This window comes from Onychomys torridus, chromosome 4 (assembly GCF_903995425.1).
Source record: "Onychomys torridus chromosome 4, mOncTor1.1, whole genome shotgun sequence".
Classification (NCBI taxonomy): Eukaryota; Metazoa; Chordata; class Mammalia; order Rodentia; family Cricetidae; genus Onychomys; species Onychomys torridus.
The window spans coordinates 56901358-56922789 of NC_050446.1; the positions used below are offsets into that span (position 1 = coordinate 56901358).

Here is a 21432-nt window from a genome sequence, read left to right on the forward strand (position 1 = left end):
GACAGTTGGACACCTGAAGCTCCACCTGGGGCTTGGTTGAGGATCTCTGCATCCACTTCCATCAGTTATTGGACAACAGTTCCAGCACTACTGTTAGGGTGTTTAGCCATCTGAGGGTAGGGCATGGGGGGAAGGTGGGGGTGGGGGCGGGAGTGAGGAGGACAGAGGAACCCATGGCTGATGTGTAAAATTAAAACACAAATATAATAATAATAATAAAAAAAGAAAAAAAAAGAATTAGCACTTTGCTGCAAGATGTTGTAAAGCTGCAAGATTTTGTAAACCTCCAAAGAATTGTTGAATTTTAAGGTTCTTATGTTTTATAAATAAATGTAATATACAATGTCTTGTCAAAAGCAGATTGAAGAACCCTTAGGCCTGCTCAGTTCAACCAACTTGTGAACAGTAAGTAAATGCAGCTAAGAGCAAAAAACTGAAGAAACTATAAGAGTATCTTTAGCATGTAGTATACACCTGGCTCTGTGCCCTTGGAATTTGTCCTCGGTGAAGATCACCCCAGCAAACAACTCAGGGAAGGATCATAAAGTTTAAAAGAACCTGTGGTTTTCACCTCTTAATAACTCTAAACCTGAGGAATTACTTTCTATGACCATGGAAGAATCACCTGTGCCATACAGCCTGCATTGTGAATCTTTCTCTCAGAACTAAAGGTATTTTAATTGTGGGGCCTATAAAAAATTCAACATGGGATTCTAGACCCCCAAAATTTCTTGATTAGTGAAACAAGTAAAATAAAATCCTATATGTAGTCTAATCTAATATCCATGAAAGGAGGAGAGAAAAATACAAAATAAAATACTTTAATATAACACTGGAAAAATACATGATATTTAGTAGGGGAATTGAGAACATTGGGACTAAGGTGGAGGCTATATTTTCACGAATTATTTCTTCACATATATGACTTTTGAGTCATACTGTAACAGGTAAGCACAAATTTTTATTTCAATTCCTTGAATAAGAGGCCAAGAATCTAAAAACACCTAGCCCAGATCCTGACTGTGGATGATAATATGAATTTATTGCCTGTTAAACAACAGTGTGTGTGAAGTCCAGTACACAGAGGCAAAACTCCATCCCATATTTAACAATTCTCACCATCGCCCAAGTCAGGCCTCACCTGAGTGAACCTGAACCTCGGGGACAGGGCCCAGAGGCATGCACACACTCTTGGTCTTCTGCTCACTCTCCTATTACTGTTAGTTCAGTGATGAGGTTGGATGGGTGAGGAGTTATAGGTTAAGGATCTTACTGGATTGTTTGTGTTACTCTACATAATAAATTCCCAAATTCTGGTTCTTTGATGCTAGCATGGACCTTTTATGGCTCCTTCAGAGATAGTTAATTGAAGAGTACACCTTGAACCTTTATTTTCTCAGAAATTATTACTGCAATGATGGAGTTCCAGCTGTGACTCTCCAATGAGAAGTCATTGCAGCAGCCTTTTATTTTACCATCTAACATCCATATTCTTGGTACACCAAGAAACCTCTCCTAATTCCCCCATTTGTCTTTGACCAGAATTCTGCAAGTGCCTCTGCACATTCTCTCAGCTCTTAACTCACAGGCACATCTCTTTTTCCTGTAACTTTTACATTTTCTGGTGGGAAAATCAAGAACCCGCCTCATTGTTTTCTGAGTACCAGGAGAAACTGCTCAAATCACTTGAGTTTACAAACAGCTGTAAGGGATAAGGGATTTGGCTAAGAACCACAGTACTGTGTTGACAACCCTCTTCAAATAAATCCTCCTATCCAGACCTTCTCTAACTGCCAACTGTGATGCTAGATTTGGGGCATGGGATACTTGGCTAAACCTCAGAAGTCCTCCATACATGCTCTGATGAATTCATCTTTTGGGTCTCACTCCCTTCTCGTAATTTTGAAATGTGTGATAATAGGAGAAACTCTTATATTAGGGACTAGTTTAAGCCTACTTATGTCTCATACAATTTAAAAGTCTACGGATGGTGAAGCTGAAGGAGCAAGACATTTATTTTTGTTTAATAAACTTTCTGTTTGACTATTGTACTATATTCAAGTATTTGGACTAAAGTATAATGTTTTAAAAAGGAATAACATCCCAGTTAACTAGCTACATGAAGATGAACTCTAAACTTTAATAAGATTTTGACTTTTGTTTCATACTAAGAGTCGCTAAATTTTGTAGTAAAGGGGAGAAGAAGAGAAGCAGAGGAGCAGTGGAGAAGAAAGTGGGAGTGGCTAGGGCTCACCGCGTCTCATCGATGTAAACCGCTTCCAGCACAGATGCTGCATATTCGATATTCTTCTTAAGGTCGACAACGTTGACATCACCTTTCTCCAGCTGCTTCACTAAGCATCTTAGTCTGTTTCCGAAAGGGAGACAAAGAGAGGGATAGAATTTTTATAACCATGTAGAAATAGCTCCATATTAAAGCCACGAACTAAGTAAAACAGTTCATTGTCACTACTTCTGGGTCATTAAACAGAGGTGTCTTCATTTCTACATAACGAAAACCAATCTTTCTAATGTAAGTCATCATTAGAAATGATGTTCACTTCCCGGGAATATTAGGAATGTTCGTATGTAGTGTGAGAACCATATTCAAGGTCTTTTTTATTCCTGAAAATCCATGACAATGTGTTCAAAACACTTTAGATTTTACTTTCAGGACTAGAATTTTGTCGCTGATCACTCTGCTTCTTCAGGGCTGGCTGTGTTATCCTCTGTCAGCACTTTGACTGCTGTTCACTGTACAACAAAGGGAGAATGATGAAAGGCAAAGCTGGCTGCCAGGAGAGGAGCAACTTGGTTCCAGCATCCCTCTGTTCCAGTGTCTCCCCCATGATACTCCTCCTCAGCACAGGCCCACAGCAATGGACTGAAATATCAAAACCCAGGAACCAAAAGAAATCTTCCTCACTTAAAACATTTCTCTCTGGTATTTGTCACGGTGATAAACATTAATCAACACTAGTATACTGCAACTGTTCTTCAAAGTGAATCTGAAAAACATTTGCTCTTGGCTTTGCCCAGAGGACCATGAGTTCCAATTCTTAGAAGAATTTGAAAGTGTGAAGCTCATCCAAGACAGGTCTAGATCCTAATTAACACCAATTCTAAGATGCTTAAGATTAACGTTTTAAGACCCCAAATTTGAAGATAATTGCCATGCAGCAATAGACATCCAATACAGTGAGATAATTAAAAAAAATGACCTGGACATGAATATGACACTTTAGGGAATGTCTATGAATTAAATTGTAAAGCACATGTTTCTGGAGATGCTTCCCTGAACTGAACTGGAGCCACATTGTTTATCTAGATCCACTGTCTTTCTCTGAGCACGGTGGACCATATGCCCCTTTCTGTACATGCTACAGCTAAGCAATGTGAAGGGAACTTAGCTATTTCCTCAAATTGTCAGGCAATTTTAGTCCCTCTCTGTTTAAAGGAGACAGCAGAACATAACCTACACTTGAGCACCAGCTAAAATAGGGTCACTTTGATTTTCAACAGTTTACTTTTGGTAATTTCCAATACCAACCTTTACAGTATTTGAGAACTGTGCAAAAGGCAGTTGACATTTCTCCACCTGGAGAAACACTTCCTCTACAGAAAATGTCACACCTTTATTAAAACTTCTTGAGGAGCTGTGAATTATTACACTTTCACAACATAAATTTTGTGAAATAGAATACTCCGACACATCACAAAATGAGTTGTACATAGCAGTAAATGACCTCCACTAGTCAGCACAGCAAAGGAGCCCAACTTAGGAAAGTACAGTTCTAACAAGCTATTTGAGAAGGAAATGGCCGGCTGCGGTGGCACAGGCCGGTAGGATTTGCTGAAGGAGGCGGAGGCAGGAGGATCACGAGTTCAAGGCCAGCCTGGGTTACACATTTTTAAAGCCGGGCGGTGGTGGCGCATGCCTTTCAGCACTCGGGAGGCAGAGGCAGGAGGATCTCTGTGAGTTCGAGGCCAGCCTGGTCTACAGAGTGAGTTCCAGGAAAGTTGCAAAGTTACACAGAGAAATCTTGTCTCTAAAAACCAGAAAAAAAAGAGGGAAATGGTATACCTAGCTTTGAGGCCTTATGAAACACTGAATGTGATGATAACAATTTAACGTGTAAAGGATTCTGAAATTTTTGGCCCACAAAATTTAAATTTTGCGAAATTGCCTTTTATTTATGAAAGTACTAGGGATTTTTCACTTTCATTTCTCTGTGCTATATTTAATGTGATAAGTATAAATACTGATCACAGATCTATTCTCCTTGTGAGAGTGGTTGAGTCCTGTTGGATTGCAGCTGGCTGCATAAAATATTTCACCAAGAGTAAATTTTCCACATAATGATCATTGGTGGCTGAAGAGTATTCCAATATATATGTACTATATCTTCCTCATTTATTCATTGAGACAGGACACTGAAATTGTTTTAGTGTTGGCTCTGATGAGTAAAATTGCAATCAACACAGTACAGAAGTTTACCCACATATGGACTTAATAACTCAGATGCTGGAGTGATCCCCAGGGAGTCACTCCATCAGTACCCTGTTACAGGAAGAGCTCTAATATATGTAAAATGAGCATGCCCATCAGGAACATGAAGAAAGCTTGAAAACAAAAATATTTTCTACCCTAAAAGTCTGAAGAACATATGTATTTTGGGACGATTTAGACTCCTTTTTTCACCTCTTTTGAATAAATGCACAAAATATTTCTTTTTGTTTATTTTTGTTTTTGATACAGGGTTTCCCTGTGTAACAGGCTGGCCTGGAACTTGCTTTGCAAGGTGGACTTGAACTCACAGAGATGCATCCACCTCTGTCTCCCGAGTGCCACATTAAAGGCGCGTGCCACCACCACTGGCATATAAAATATTTATTACTGAATGAACATGTAAATATATATAAGAATATTTATGAATAAAATTTAAAACTATGCTATAAACAGATGCAAAATTATATTCAAGCCCTCTACTCATTAGAACATTTTTATCATTATCATCATCATTATCATTAACCATTTATGTCCTGCTTTATTTTTTTAACTAGGCTACAAAGTATACCTGGGAAAATCCCTATCTCATAAAACCTCTGAAAGTTTATATCTATACTTTGAAACCAAACCACACTATCTATTCTTCACACACACACACACACACACACACACACACACACACACACTGAACTACCTCTTTTTGTTCTGACTCTGAGTCACATATACAGCAGACATGTGAAGAGGCAGAAACATGTATCAATAATGAAGTGTTGAGAAAGTTTGTGTGAGAGGAATCACAAGCTCACAGGTGAAATGGCAGGAGAAAGGATGCTCCTGGTGGTGGGAAGACAAAGGAGAGAGAGGAGGAAGAGGAGAGAAATGCAACGTGATGATTTTGTTTGAAAATGCCATAATGAAACCTAATTCTTTGAATGATAATAAAGAATGAAAACAGACAAAGATTGACCCCAATACAACAACAATGACAAAAAGGATCAAGTCTGTCAAAATATAATTATTAAAATGAAATCATGAAAACATTATGCTAGTAATTCAACAACCCTGATAAAATGAACCTGGAGAGATACAGACCACCACATCTCAAGAAGAAATGGATAAAACTGAATGCGTGTCAGAATAGCCCTTCCCTAAGAACCAACAGAGTAGTGTTGCAGTTGAAAGAGACTGGATAGTGGACACTAAAGCTCATATTACACATGGACACACAAAGGGCAGCATAAAGTCACACTGAACTGTCAGGACAAGAGTCACTGTGCCACTTTCAGGAAGTCCCACCTGCCTTCGAAACTAAAGCAACACCAAGTAACAACCAAAGCCATTTCAGATACTTTTTTCCATGTTGTCATAGTATTGGTGAATGATGAGTCATGGGCTCTACAGTTCCCTAAAAATTTGTAACATTTAAGAAAAGAGAAAAAGGTGGAACCAATGGGTTACTACTGTACTTTGTGAGGACTATGTGCAATAACATCAAATTGTATCCTGGGAATTTACTAAGGGATAGATTTTAGGCACTTTCACAGCCTAAAGAAAAAACATGTAACTGTGTAAGAAGATGCATGAATTCCTTTTTCTGACTGTAATAATTGTATTGCTATGTACTTATGCATGTGTGTAAATAGTGTGTTTTACACCTCAAATGTGTATAATAAAGCATCATGGCAAATAATATTAGTCTTAAATGCATTTAAATATGATTATAGTTTCCATTTAAAGGAATGAAATAATCCTATTGACAGTGTAAGTCATCCCTCACTATATGAAAATTTGAGGTTAGGACCCTTACAGATACCCAAATCTATGGCTACTCAAATCCTTTATAAGCTAGGGTAGTCTTGTCATGTATCCTATTCAATGCCTTATATGGGTAAAATGTTGCCTGTGATCCTTAATGCTGTATAAGTAGTGTGTAAAGTAGTGTGTAAGTAGATGCTACACCCTATCCTTTAGGGTGTAATGACATAGAGGAAAGCCTGTGCATGTCCAATTCAGATGCAACATTTCCTCATTATTTTCAAAGCACTGATAATCAAGAGACATAGGAACCATGAGCACAAAGCACTTGCTAGTGGATTTTTTTTTATGTCTATAATTATATCCAACATTTCCTCTCCTTTAAGAATATGACAAGTTAGTAAAGTATTTATCACTACTTCAATGAATATTAGTTTATTGTTTTACAGAAATAGGCATTGCATAATTCTCAGCATGTAAAAGAAGAATTCCCTTTTAAGTCCAGAGATAGTTAGAAAGGCCTTCAAGATCCACTTCTTTCTCCTTGGAGACAAAACAAACACAATTAAAAAAAACAACAACTGTATAACCGTATAATACTAAGATGGACAGAACTAATCATTTACACCTGGTCACTGTTAACAGCTCTGAAACACTATGGTTTAAATAAATAAATCCTAAAATCTATGACTATATTTGAAGCTGTCTTAATGAAGATACAGAGACTTTCACCTACTAATGAGTTATTTGCTCAAATCAAGAAGACAGGCTAGGAATAGGGAACACTCATTACAGCTGCACTGGAGAGCAGCTTAACATCTTAAATGTCATACTCCTGGACGTTAGATAACTCATTTACTACTCAGCTCAGCTGTATTTTGTTTAATAACTCTCTCATTTGTCTCTCCTGTCTATTTGGCTCTCTATTATGCTCCTTACACTCTGAGACTGACCTAGGGAAAGATACTAAATTGTAAATCACAAGCACAGAAGATCAGAGGAAGTAGAAGGGAGGGAGAAGAGTGGGAGCTTCATGATACTTGTTCATTCTCCCTGGAGGGTCTTCCTCCTTCTCCTCCTCCTCCCTCTCCTCCCACTTCTCCTTGCCTCCCTTTCCTCTCCTTCCTCTCTCCCCTCCTCTTTCACTTCCTCGCCTTTTCTTCTCCTCTTCTACAGAGGAACCTACAGAGTTCTCTTTCAGACTCTTTCCTTCCCCTCTCCCCCACATTTGTCTGTCTTTCAGTTTCTTAATTATTCCATCTCCTCGCTGTGCTCTTCTCCTTTCTCTGAATTTTATTACTTTTCTGTTCCTTGATGTCTCAGGTCTATGGGCATCGCTCAGGTACCATGCTACTAAGTCAGAGGGGTCACATAACTTTGGATGCATCTGTGAATACAGTGTAAGTGTAAAGACTGTTAATCACATCTCACATTACCTGTGGCAAATCTGTGTTATCTTACCATCTACAACACATTGTTACAACATCATTCTTTCCAGGGATGTTTAGTGCAGCCCTGTGAATTCACTGAGAAGACTGGAGTGACAGGAAGGCTGAGAGAGTTTTCCTCCTCTATGACATCCCCTGTTTTAGAATATTATTTTAAGATATGTTATGCGTGTTTGTGCTGTGGAACATTTGTTTAATAATGCAAAGATGTGTTGCATTATTTTATTTTGCCTTTGTTAATTCTGTGAAGCTGTGCTGCTTTGCCTGTTTTAAATACTTGATGGTTTAATAAAGAGCTGAATGGCCAATAGTGAGGCAGGAGAGAGGATAGGCAGGGCTGGCAAGCAGAAAGAATAAAAGGAGGAGGAATATGGGAGAAAAAGAAAAAAAGATCAAGAGGACAAGGAGAGGAGGATGCTAGGAGCCACTTAGTCAGCCACCCAGCCAGCCAGGGAGTAAGAGTGAAAGTAAGATATATAGAAAAAAAGGAAAAAGCCCAGAGGCAAAAGGTAGATGAGATAATTGCAAGTTAAGAAAAGCTGTCAAGAACAAGCCAAGCTAACTCTGGGCATTTATAATTAAGAATAATCTCTCCATGTGTGAGTTATTGAGGAGCTGGGCAGCAAGCCCCCCAAAAGAACAAAAACAAAGAAAAGCATTTTGGTGCCCAACACAGAGCTAAAGTAAAAGAAAATACAAACAACAATCCCCCTTCCACTGCTTCATAGAAAGAAATACTGACTAGAGAGCTGTTTTCTATGATGTCTGTAGTGACTGGCATCTAGCCAATGGCAGTGTTAGAAAGGATAAGAAGCCCATAAAATGCCTGGGCTGAGCCACCACCTAGGAAATGCTAGGTAATCCAGGAACGCTAGAAATCCACAGGCAAATTGACACTCTCACATTGGAGGAGCGTGATATTGGGAAAGGGTGTTGTTGAGAGGTGCTGATAGAAAAATGAAGAAGGAAATGTTGGGTATATTTCTTAAATCAAACAAAAATAAAATAGACAAAGGGGGATTTATTATTTAAAATTCAACATGGTAGATTACTTTGGAAAAGTATTCATCACTGAGACCTCACTAATATGACAAAAGAGTTGAAGATAGAAACTAATGATAAGGCCAAAGAGCACAAGAAAGAAGACAAGAACAGATTTACCTCTCAGCTTTGGGAAATGGTGAAGTGTGGTAGATGACTTGCCAAGGAGTCAAATTGGCCCAACCTAGAATCACCTGGGAAAATAGTCTCACAAGAACAAGCAATTCTCTAGATTGGGTTGGCCTATGAGCATGTTTGTGAGGCTTGTTAACTGATGTAATAAGGACCCAGACCACTATAGGTAACACTATGGCATAGACTGGATCCTGAATTATGTGATAGTGAAGAACGATGGCTAAAATCACAAAACAGCATGTAGTAGGTAGCTGATAACAGAAATTCCTTCTTCATAGTTTTAGAGCTCTGGAGCTGAGTCCTCCAACAAATCCAAGGCTAGCTTCTGCAAATCCAAGTCTAACCCTGAGTTCTCTCCTTCTTTGCACGGTACCTCCCCTGGCAGAAAAAGCAAATGAATTTTTATTAAAAGGCCTGTTTTAGCAAGGCAGATTCCATTTACTAGCATGATGGCCTCAGGTCTACTCACATCCCACAGGCTCCTCCTCCAGATACCATCATCTTGGAAAGTAGGAGGATTAGATGTCACCATCCAAATTTTGGGGGATAGAAACAAACATAGCAAGTGGCTTGGAACATTTAATTAATGCAGAACCACGTACCAACAAGCTTTAAAAATACCCCAGCAGAGAAGGAAAATCATATAAAAATAGATTTTTTGTTTTTTAGAGAAACATGCACACAAAAAAATAAAACTACAGAAAGAAAATCAACATGGAATTTTTCCAATTATAATAGTACATAAGAAAGCCCGATAAACAGAAACATTTCCATAATAGTACCCAAACTGTAGAAGTCTTTCTGTAACACTTGTCGCTTAGCAAGAAGAAAATTGAGTCTTTTAAAGAAGCTCTTGAAAGTCTAGGCTTTTCCCAGAGATGCAATTCCTAGCATAGGCAGCAATCCAGCACAGCTTGAAAGGAGGGTAGCATTTACTGTGAAGGCTCTTGTGTATAGTACAAGAAAGAACAAAGTCAACAGCAACAACAAAACTTTTGACTTCTACTTTAGATGATTCTCTTCTCTCTCTCTCTCTCTCTCTCTCTCTCTCTCTCTCTCTCTCTCTCTCTCTCTCTCCTCTCTCCTCTTTCTCTGCTCTCCTATATGGATTTCAAGATAAAATTAACCCACTACTCTTGTTGAATATTATATAATTCCCCCAACCTCACTAGCAATGTGGTTTCTACATCTATGGTGCCTCAGAATTACTGCAAATGATTCTTCCTTCCTGAGGTTCTTTTAAGAGTTTTTTGGCTTTGTTTTTGTGTTTGTTTGTTTTCTTTGTTTTGTTTTGTTTTTTGACATTAACTACAGTAGGTTTGGACATGATGTCACTACCAACCTCTGAGTGGCAAATTCTGTGTAGTTTCACGAAAAGAAGGTAAGAGAACACTCTCAAATGATCGATAGTGTTCTTGTTTTTTTTGTTGTTGTTGTTGTTTTTTGTTTTGTTTTTTTTTGAGACAGGGTTTCTCTGTGTAGCTTTGCGCCTTTCCTGGAACTCACTTGGTAGCCCAGGCTGGCCTCGAACTCACAGAGATCCACATTTCTCTGCCTCCTGAGTGCTGGGATTACAGGCGTGCGCCACCACCACCCGGCCCAGTGTTCTTGTTGAGTAAGAGTTTAGGTATTTACATGTCTGCCCCATTCTACTCTGTCATGTGATGCCCACAAAACATGCCTTTATGATCTCATGGACCTAACTCTTTGCATAGCTGACTGGTGTGTGATTTCAGCCCCATTCTCAGATTTTGTTATCGATGCTAGCTGGTTATCAACTACTTCAGTTTTACTAGCATCATTTTCTCTACATCTATCGATACTGCCCATGGAAACCATCACATCCAGTAGGTACCAATCAATGATTCTTTATTCTGAAGAGTTCTGTCTTAGAGTTCATTTTCCCTTGGCCCAAATCTGGTAGAGTTGCTCTCTCATTCTGGAGTGCAGTGCCCACCCTGATACTTCCCATGTCCACATTTTTTGTGGCAGTGAATTTCTCCTTTCTCAGTTTTCCCTATCTTGATTTAAAGCTCACATTCTCTAGTACATTCCAACAAAATGTGCATGGGAAACAAATCTTTGTGTCTCTGAATGCTAAAATTCTTTTTTTTCTTTTCTTTAACTTGATTGACAGCTTGACAGACTACTGTAAGCTGGGAAGCATTTTCTCTGAAGCTGTATAAGCTCAGTTATCCTGTGCTGGGGAGTCTCCCACATGATTGCTGTGCTCCATTGACAGATACTGCTTTTCTTTCTGATTATATACCATATCTCAAATGCCATTAAAACATCACTCTCCAATTACTTTTCTTTTGTTCACTTTCATTTTTATAAAGGTCTATCTCTACTATAATTTTAGTTGGAAAGGAGGGTTCAAGTTGGAAAGAAAACAGGTATGTGTGACAATTCATTATCTTTCTCCAGAAACAAAAATGTTCATTTCTTGCTCCTTGACTATATTAGCAATAAATAATAATAATAATGATAATAATAATAATAATGGTACCAATAGACAAAAAAAACCTGTTTTCATGAAGTCTCAACATAACTGAATAAAATATCAATGATCAAATAGTTTATAGTGGCAAATGGACATGGGCCACTTGGGTACTGAGTAAAACTATAGATTGATTATCACCATAGCAAGAAAGAATGACAGAGAGGTTTAAGAAATGAAGAATTACAGCATAATTTAAAGTTCAATTGCAGTTATTCAGTTTTGAACTGAAGACTCGGTTCTTCTTATTTTATTTTGGTTATGAGCCTAGCCTTTAACAGCTGAGCCATCTCTCCAGCCCGGTCTTCTTATTTTAAACAGTCCTGTAGCTCTTCAGCCTATGTCTCTGACTCACCACACAACTATGAAAACTAAAGAGCATGTCCAGCACTCAAGGATGCTTGAGTCATTTTCATCTGCAGATTTCAGTTTTTCCTTGTCATCCGTGGCTGCAGTGTTTTTGAAGGTGTGATACTCCCTCATGTTCTATAATGCTCATGGTGATTTTCCTACTGCAATTTGGTTTTTACAATGTCTCATGGGGAAAAAAACATGCTGAAAATGTCATAATGAGTTCTCTACTTAGGGGTATTTAAGAGAAAATGGCTTTTAAAGAAATGACTTCACACAGGCTTGTGGAACAAATGGCTTTGCAATAACTTGAGAGTGATTCAATAAAACCACAAAGCAATCTCAAGAAACCTATCTGAATGGTAACCACACAGAAGAGAGGCCAGCCAGAATGCTGATAACCAACCAGGTCTTTGAAAGAACCAGATGCTGAGCACGTGCTGCTAAGAAAGGAAAATAACTGCATACTCAGTGAACGTTGTGCTCACCACATGTTTTCACAGTAAGGAAATTAAAGAAATCAGTGGCAGTGACAGAAGCTGGGGCAGTGAACTAACAAAAGTATGCAAGATTTTAAATTTTTCTCTCTCGATGACTGCTTAGGTTAATGAGCCAAAACCGTACTTAGCAACTAGATATTGATAGAAAGGAAAAAAAATATTTCAGTGCTTCCAACAAACATTCAATTCAGTTCCCCAAACTATAGCCTTAAAATTTGGAGTTTAATATTAAATATATTTAAGAAATTTTAAGGGAACCCTAAAATGTTGAAGAAAAATCCTAGATACTATTAATATGTAGTTGTTCTTCTGAATTATATACAATGTGGTAACACCATAGATACAACATAGAATAATCAAATCAGAATATCTAAAATTTCTATCTCCTTAGACATCTGTTATTTTTCCATGTTGGGAGCTTTTGAACTCCCCTGTTCTAGTCTTTGTGGAACAAAAATAGTTGTAACCCATTTTGCAACAAAACGTTAGAACTTATCCCTCCTATCTGTACTTCATTACACATTATTGAACATCCTTTATCTTTCCATGCCAGGCTTGTTTTATGTCCTACCATGTCCTTCAAGTCTCTCCACGCTGTTTCAAATGACCAGAGGTCTGCTTCCTTATTACTGAGTAATCTTTCATGCTTCAGGTGCAGCATGTTTCCTTCATCAACTAATTGACCTCGTGGTTGGTTCTCTGGGTTACTGTGAATAGTTCCACAGTGGGTATAGGAGCACAGGAATTTCTTGGGCAGATAGACGACTTTAATTTCCTTTGGAAACATATATAACAGTGGTATAGATAAGCCACATTGTATCTCTAGTTTTCTGGGGACTCTCCACCCTGCTGTCCATGTTTATTTTTTACGTTGATGGCATAAGAGATGTTTTAGTGTATTAGAAACCAATTTTACTCTGACAGACATTGGCTGCACTATGCCCAGGGAATTGTTTACCTGACTCTGTTGTGACCTTTTCACTTCCCAAATAGCCTGGGAGTCTGAAGGGATTGTCTGTACTTGTGCATTGTCCTACAGTTTAGGACTTTTATCAAAGGAATTCTATTTTTCACATGAAGTGAAATGAGTTAAGTTTTCAGACTAGAACAAAGCCTTTTCTTTAATTTATTAAACTGAATTATTCTGATTTACACTGAAAAGTGCTAGTACAGAAGTAGAGCAAACTTACTAAACTCTACTTACATGAAAATTTTAAAAACATAGTATGGTAGGCATAGTGGTCTATGACTGTTATAACACTTGGGGGAAGGAGAGGAGGATTAACATTCAAGGCCATCCTCAGCTGTACAGCAAGTTCAAAAGCTATATGAGACTCTGCCTGAGAGCAAATCCACGCCCAAACAAAGACAAACCCATACTATTACAAACAAATCCAAACTCCAGACATCTAAATGACAAAATGACATTTCTTAATATCTTGTATTTGTTTAAATAGTGTTATTGTAGCTTAGTGTCTTCAGATGTAGATCTAAATTTTTATTCTCTTCCTTCACAATACATGTTAGTAATAAAGTTGGCATTAACTATTCCTGGAAACTTTTGATATGCCAGCCACTGTACAGGAATACTTTGCAATACTGGTATGATATTAATAAATCACACATTCCTCTAAAACAAAACTCTTCAGGTCCCTTTTGTCTTCAGAGATTGAAGCAGAAAATTTTCCAGCCTAGCAACACCTGGAAGACTCTGAAAACTTACTGGTGAACCTTGAAAAATGAGATGAAATCTTTCCTCCTTTAGCAATTCTGCTTTACCTGTTGGTGCATAATCAGCTGTCTTGCGTGAATGCTCTCTGGGATACATATAGCTGGGTTTGCATAGGCCACAGTGTCTGTGATTACATATCTACAGGGTTGAGGGTCCTCTGAATTTTGAGCACTTTGAAGTCCTAAATTGTCATTATTTATCTCTGTGGCTAGCAATCTTAAACTTTTAATTGACAAAACATGCCAACTCACTCCAGGGCAATTGGGCATTAATAGAAAGTGTTTACTTCAGATTATGATTCAATGATAGTTTAGAACATAGCTTGTGTAGCATAGAAAATGGTGACCAGGAAGCTGTAAGGAAGCATCTCGCAATAACACCAGTGCAAAAAGATGACAACCCTCGAGAAAAGCTGTTCTGGGTTTGAAGGATGCTGTGTCGTGCTTCTGACACAATGATTACTTGTCTGTTCACCGTATTTAAATTCTGACATTTACGAGATTTTTTTTCTTAAATTCTCTCTTAATCATATTTTGTGCCTGAGGTTTGACACACAAATATATTCATTGGGTTCATTTTCCCCAGATATTCTTTGGAGTCACTGGACACGAAACAAGTTCTCAGAAGTATGGTTAATGCTTACAGTTCCAAAGACAACAGATCTCAGGAGTGCAGGGATGACTCAGTGAGTCAAAGTACTTGATGCCCAAGCAGGAAGTCCTGAGTTTGAATTCCAGCACCTATATAATAAGCCAAGTGCATGCAGCAGTTCCTGGCTTATTATACACCAACCCCACACACACATATGTTATATGTATATATGACACATACACACAGACATATGCTATACATATACAGCACACACATACTCATAAGATTACATATCTGTTAACAGCAATATTCATAATAATCTGAAAACATTCATTTAGTGCTGAATATCTATGCAACAAGGTAAGAAGCTATTTTTCAAATTTTCAAATATTGGAAGTGCTTCCCATGTGTAGCATAAATATCATAAATATCACCTGTAAATACTTCAGAGACATTTTTTCTTAAGTTACTTGTGCTGACCTGTACTTCATGCTTAAATTTGTAAAAGTTGAACATCTAAAGCCCCTAATGTCTATAGATCTGATTCATTTTTATATTTTTTAAAAAATTGCTTTACTAGTTTTATATATATATTACTTTTTATAGTGCTGGGAATCAATATACTAAATGAGCACTCTACTGAACTTTGTTTACTCAATATTTAAACTGCATACTCATAGTGTGCTCAGAGTCTTATCAACACCTATCTGTTACAGGTAAAGTATAAATGTGCCAAGTATGGGCAGTATTAATTGGAACCAGTGAGTTATCAAACACTAAAAATTAAAAATTAAGTTAGGAGTGGGACATGGAGAAGTTGAAGAAAGAAAATGGGGAGTATATATGATCCTATTTCATTGTATACATTGTGGAGGCCCACAAAGGTTTCCTAGTGAGATCTAAGCTTGCTTTACCCAGCAGGGCTGCATTAGAGGATTGCTTGACCACCTGTGTGGTTACCAGGTGATTGAAAGGGTCTTCACTTGGCTGTGATGGGGGAGGTCTTTGCTCTATCCCTTGGCATTCCTATAAAAGGCCCTTTAGAAGAGACAGAACGGGCCAGTGGATAATGACCCAGGCCCTCCCGAGGCTATCCTGTGTTTCTGTTTCTCTCCCCTCTATCCTTCTATCTAAATATTTCTCACTCCTCCCTCCTGGGGAAAAAGTTGGAGTGGGCCACCCACAGACAAATGGGTAGGCTCCCCACAATATATGTCTGAAATAATAATAATAATTTTAAAATATGGCAAGTAAATGATAAATGTATGAATACTATAATACATATCCATGATGGATAAGTGTCACACAAATAAATGATGGATAAGAGTCAATACTGTGACATAAATACATGATAGATAAGTGTCAATTAGCTAGAAAGCTACTCATCTGGGCCTGTTAATGAGAGATTTTCCAAATAATTTCAACTGTTGAAAAGTATATTTGGAGTTTAATTTTAGTTTTCTACCAGAATGAGGTTATGCTTTAATACAAATGACATTAATGAGTCACAGAGGAAGGGAATTGTCTCAGAATACTGTCATATAGTAATTAAGTCTGAAGTCATCTTTATGAGATAAATACGCTAGAGAGATATTGATAATATTGCTCACACATTTTGTTTACAGGAGGTATCCAGAGTCCTTCCCATATAATGCCCTTTACGAAGCCATATTTAATATCACAGGAACTTATGACTCTTAGTTCTACCATTTGGACAGAAAGTGAGCACTGATCCAAGGGTACATAGTTCCCAGAGTACCAAGAATGTGCTATGTAGGCTGTACACAAAGTTCTTAAGGTTTACCTCAGTGATTAGATATATGAATACCCTAACTGTCATCATAGAGCCTTTTTCCAGTTGCTGATGGAAGCAGACGCAGAGATCCACAGTCAAACACCAGGCTGAGCTCCAGGAGTCCAGTCAAAGAGAAAGAAGAGGGATTCTATGAGCAAGGGACATCAAGATCATGATGGGGAAACCTACAGAGACAACCAAACCAAACTAGTGGGAACTCATGAAATTTATACCAACACCTGTGGAGCCTCCATGGGACTGGACTAGGCCTCTGCATAAGCGAGACAATTGTGTAGCTTGATCTGCTTAAGCCCCCCCCCTCCCCTGGCTGAGGGATCAGGATTTGTCCCTGCTGCATGGGCAGGCTATTTGGAGCCCACTACCTAGGGTGGGACACCTAGCACAGCCTTGAGGTGGGGCATGTCGGGGGGGGGGGGGGGGGGGGACCTGCCCCTACTGAATGTACCAGGCTCCGCTGACTCCCCATGGGAGGCCTTAACTTCTTGTAGGAGGGAATGGGGGTGGGTTGCAGGGTCAGAAGGATGGAAGAGGGGGATCTGTGATTGGTATGTAAAATGAATTTTAAAATTTCTTAATAAAAAAAGAACTTGTAAAAAAATAAAAAAAGAGACCAATAGATTTATCTCTGTATTTGTTATATGATGAGACTAGCTTGAAACTCAGAGATTCACCTGCCTCTGCCTCCTGAGTCTGAGATTAAAGGCATACACCACCACCCCTAGCCTTAGATTTCTCATTTACATGATATGAATTGGAAAATAGCAAGAATCAAGAAATAGCTAGTGGCAGATAAAGATGCAAGGCGAATTGGTGCTCCTGAAGGAGTCATAGGAAAACAAAAGCATAAAGGAGCATAGGGCAAGATGTGGCACAGAGGAATTGTAGCCTATGAGAGAGACGGGGTGAGTTCAGATCTCAGGGGAGCCCAGTTTTCTGCATAGAACCCCAGGAAACTGCTTGAGTCTCTCTTTTTGCAACCAGAACAGATAAGGCAAAACAATGGGCAATGTTCTCCCTACTTTCTAGATCAAATCACACGGTCCCATTGAACTGAAATCATTCATCTACTATTGCCTGAACATAAAGTATTTCAGTAGAGGATGTGACACAAGCCTTTCAAATCCAGGAGAATACTTCATCACCACTGATTTGTGAAGGGCTGCCAGCACTGTCAGGAGCATTTGACAAATGCACATTCCCAGGTACTGGCTGGGACCCTCTGAATCATCACTCCAGAGACATGAGCATGGCTCAGTCTCAGAATTCTAAATATCGTGATGGTTTTGTTCCTCTGAAGAACATTGACTCACACAACCTGTGGTGATTGAGATTTGTCCCTGGATGAGTTACTGCAGAATAACTTCGAATGTCCCCAGGGTTACAGAAACGATGATCTGGTTCACAGAGCTACCACTGTTTTTGTTTGTTTGTTTTGTTTTGATCTTTTCCATTGGTAAGAAATAAAATCCCACTCACACTGCTTTCTTCTCTCCTCTTCAGACCCACCTCTGCACACAATATTAGTTTTGAGTATTAAACTCCATTTTACAAGCTCAAAAATTGAATCCTTAAAAATAAAACTTTGTACTTGGACTAGCAACTAAAAGTGTTGTTCATTAAAGTAGACTGAAGTTCCTCTGGTAGCTGCAACTCTTTTTTGTTTGTTTGCTTGCTTGTTTGTTTGTTTTTTGAGACAGGTTGTCTCTGCTTAGCCTTAACTGTCCTGGATCTTGCTCTTTAGACCAGATTGGCCCTGAAGTCACTGAGCTCCACCTGCCTTTGCCTCCCAAGTGCTGGATTAAAGGTGTGCGCTGTTGCTGCCACCACTACCTGGGACACAACTGTCAGAAAAGCCAACAGTCAGAATACCTTTGCTTTGTTAGGTACTGGGAGAGGGCAAGTCAGTTTTCTATTAAGATAGATGGACTACACGCTTTTTTTTTTTTTTTTTTTTTTTTTGCCAGAGCTGAGGACTGAATCCAGGGCCTTGCGCTTGCTAGGCAAGCGCTCTACCTACCACTGAGCTAAATCCCCAACTCCGACTACACTCTTTTTAATAGCCACACATCCAAGAGTATATACACAACACAAATTTGATTTAAAGATGGGAGAATAGAGAAAGAGCTGAATCTGGGAGAAGTTGGGTGATGGGGGTAAATATGATCAAAATCCTCTGTATGCAATTCTCAAAGGGCTAATAAAACAACTTTTTGAAAAGCCCACGTTTTCCCTACTATTCTTTTATGAACAGAGTGATGCCTTTGGCATTCAGGCTCTGCCATGGTAGCCCTGGTGCTCCCTCTTTCAATAGCCAGCCCATGTCTCTACCTGATGCTTCCTTTATGCCAGAGCCCTCTCAGCCTGTGTGTTTTTCTTAATTCCAATGCCACTCTTCACAGAAATAAAAAAAAAAAAAAAATCCTAAAATTTACAGAGTATCACAAACAAAGAGTCAAGACAATCAGGCGAGAACAACACTGGAGGCCTCGTCCCTTATTCCACACGGTCTGATATAGCTAGAGTCTCATTGTGGTACGAGCACAGCAATGGAGACATTGATCAAACTAACAGAAGAGACAGTGGACAATTTATTCATTTGGTTACTGACTTTTGTCAAGAGGCTCAAGAGCACACAATAAGGAAAGGGCAATCTTTAAAATGCATGGGACATGTAAACACACACAGCAGAGGACCTCATCTCACACCACTTGTAGACGTCAAATGGAAGACTGAAAGTCAGACTTGACAGCTGGCTTAAAGTGTTGCTCAGCTGTATAGCACATGTAAGTCAGGCCCATGCCCTGCCTTCCATCCCCAGTACAACCAAAACAAGCAAAAGGCTCCCAACATTTCAAGGCTACTCTGGAAATATAGGAAAATCCAAACAATATTGCTTAGGACAAGACTTTTTTGTTGTTGCTTGTTGGATTAATTTTTTTTTGTACATGACTTACAAGAACTCACACAATTTAAAAGGGCAAAAAAGACAAGTGAGATTATAACCAACTAAATTGTCTCTACCTAACAAAAGGGTACAGTGAAGAGAACAGTAGAAACAGTTGATATTAATAATATAAACAATAATAGAAGCACTTTATATTCACAATATATACAGACCTGGGAAAACAAAAAACAAGACAAAATAAAATAAGAAAACTTCATAGCAAGAAAACACATAACCTAACTTTCAAAGGGGCAACTGACCTGAACATGCATTTTTCAAATGGCATCCAAATTAATCAGCAGATATACAGAAAAAGAAACTCCCAACAAAGCTAACTACAAGGGAAATGAAAATCACAGGGGAAAGCACTTTACATCTGCTCCAATGGCTATTATCAGAACAACCAATGCTAACAAGTATTGGTGAAGGTGTGGGGAAGAGAGAACCCTGTGCAACATTAGTGGGAACATGAATTAGTCCAGGACTGATGGGACACAGTATGGGGGTTCCTCAAAGAAAGTCATTGTTTCTGGGTATTTAATATTAAAGCACTGATAAGCATATTGAGAACATAATTCAATATATAATTTGCACAGGGGAATTTATTCTTTTTTCCTATGGTAGGTCACACTGAGAAGACTATTCAGCATAAGCTTACTAATTACAGCCTAAATCAGCACAAATCACAGCCAGCCTGGAACACTGAGGGAGGAATGTCCCATGCAACATGTATAATTCATAAAAGCATGAAAGGTTTTCTTTAAAGACCAATGTTTTCATTTAATCAATTTTGCAACTAATTACTTCTACTTAACTTGAACAAGAGTATATGGGCTTTATGCAAATTATCACTTCTAAACTGCTAAAACATATATTAAATATTGACATGATAAATAAAATATATTGCTATAAATATTTGATTAGGATCATTAAATGCAACTAGAAGTCACTGAAAAATTTTAAAGTAACTCTCCACATCATGTTCAACTATAAATTAACTGAATATGTGTGTGTGTGTGTGTGTGTGTGTGTGTGTGTGTGTGTGTATCATCCCTTCCCTTCATTTTCAAATAGGAAGATTATATAAAATAATATAAAATAGAACAATCTCGAAATTAATAAGAAATTGGAAGAACTAATAAAAAGCGAGATTTGGTCAAGCTCAGTTTTTAGTAAGAGTAGTGAATTTTTTAAAAATAAGTAGACCTGTTATTTATTTTACTTTTGACTTTGTTATTTTTATTGTTGCTGTTGCTGTTGGTGTTGTGTGTCTATGATGTGTGTGCACATGTCACAGTGCTGCTGTGGAGGTCAGAAGAAACCTTGGAGGAGGTGGTTTCTCCTTCCACTTTGGCTTGGTTCTTGGGGTGGAGATAAAGGCGTGAGGCTCTCCCAGCAGGCAACTTTCCCTGCTGAGCAACTGTTGTTTATTTAAATAACTGATATCCCTTGCTTATATCTATAGGTTCTTAGACAAGGTCTAACTCATCGTGTAGCCCCATGCTCTGTGCACCACCATTTGCAGATTGTCCTTTTTGCCTCTTGCATGAGATATTGCAAAGTTCAGTGTAGGAAATAAATTGTGCTTTGTTTCTATTGAGATGCTGTTACCTCAGAACAGATAATAACATGGGACATGCCATAACTGTAATTCAGCAATACTAGGCAATCAAATGATAAGTAATTTGCTGTTTCTATACCAAACCAAACCCCCAAACATTCTGATTTCTAATAATGAAGTGAAAGATCTAGGAAAAATAATCAAAATCACATATAAGAAAACAAGAATATAAAACAAAATAATACAATACTATACAAAACACTGATAAATCAATATTGTACCCATGAGGCTGGAGAAAGTTTAGAGGCCAGTTGCCCAGTGATGAAATCTAGTTATCTTCTAGAATTGGAAGCCTTTATCAGTGGTCCATAATCACTAATTAGAAAATGGCAATGGGGGATAGTCCATTCAGTTTCAATATTAGCCAGTTCATACAAAATCTCCAAAACAAACAAACAAACAAACAAAAAACAAAACAACAGTGGTTGTTTGAAGAGGTATGATGAGTGAATTTTCAAACAAAAGCATTTTGTGACATATATATACAG

The 21432-nt window shown here is 38.3% G+C and overlaps 1 protein-coding gene across 7 annotated transcripts in view; it reads right to left on the minus strand.

Annotated features, from left to right (window-relative positions):
* The window catches only part of Pde1a (phosphodiesterase 1A), a 277056-nt gene that overhangs the window by 78997 nt on the left and 176627 nt on the right, over positions 1 to 21432 (minus strand). For all 7 annotated transcript variants that reach the window (XM_036184584.1, XM_036184583.1, XM_036184581.1 and 4 more), the window contains exon 3: positions 2255 to 2368. In XM_036184584.1, coding sequence (XP_036040477.1) covers positions 2255 to 2368 — 114 coding nt within the window. The remainder of the gene's footprint in view (positions 1 to 2254; positions 2369 to 21432) is intronic.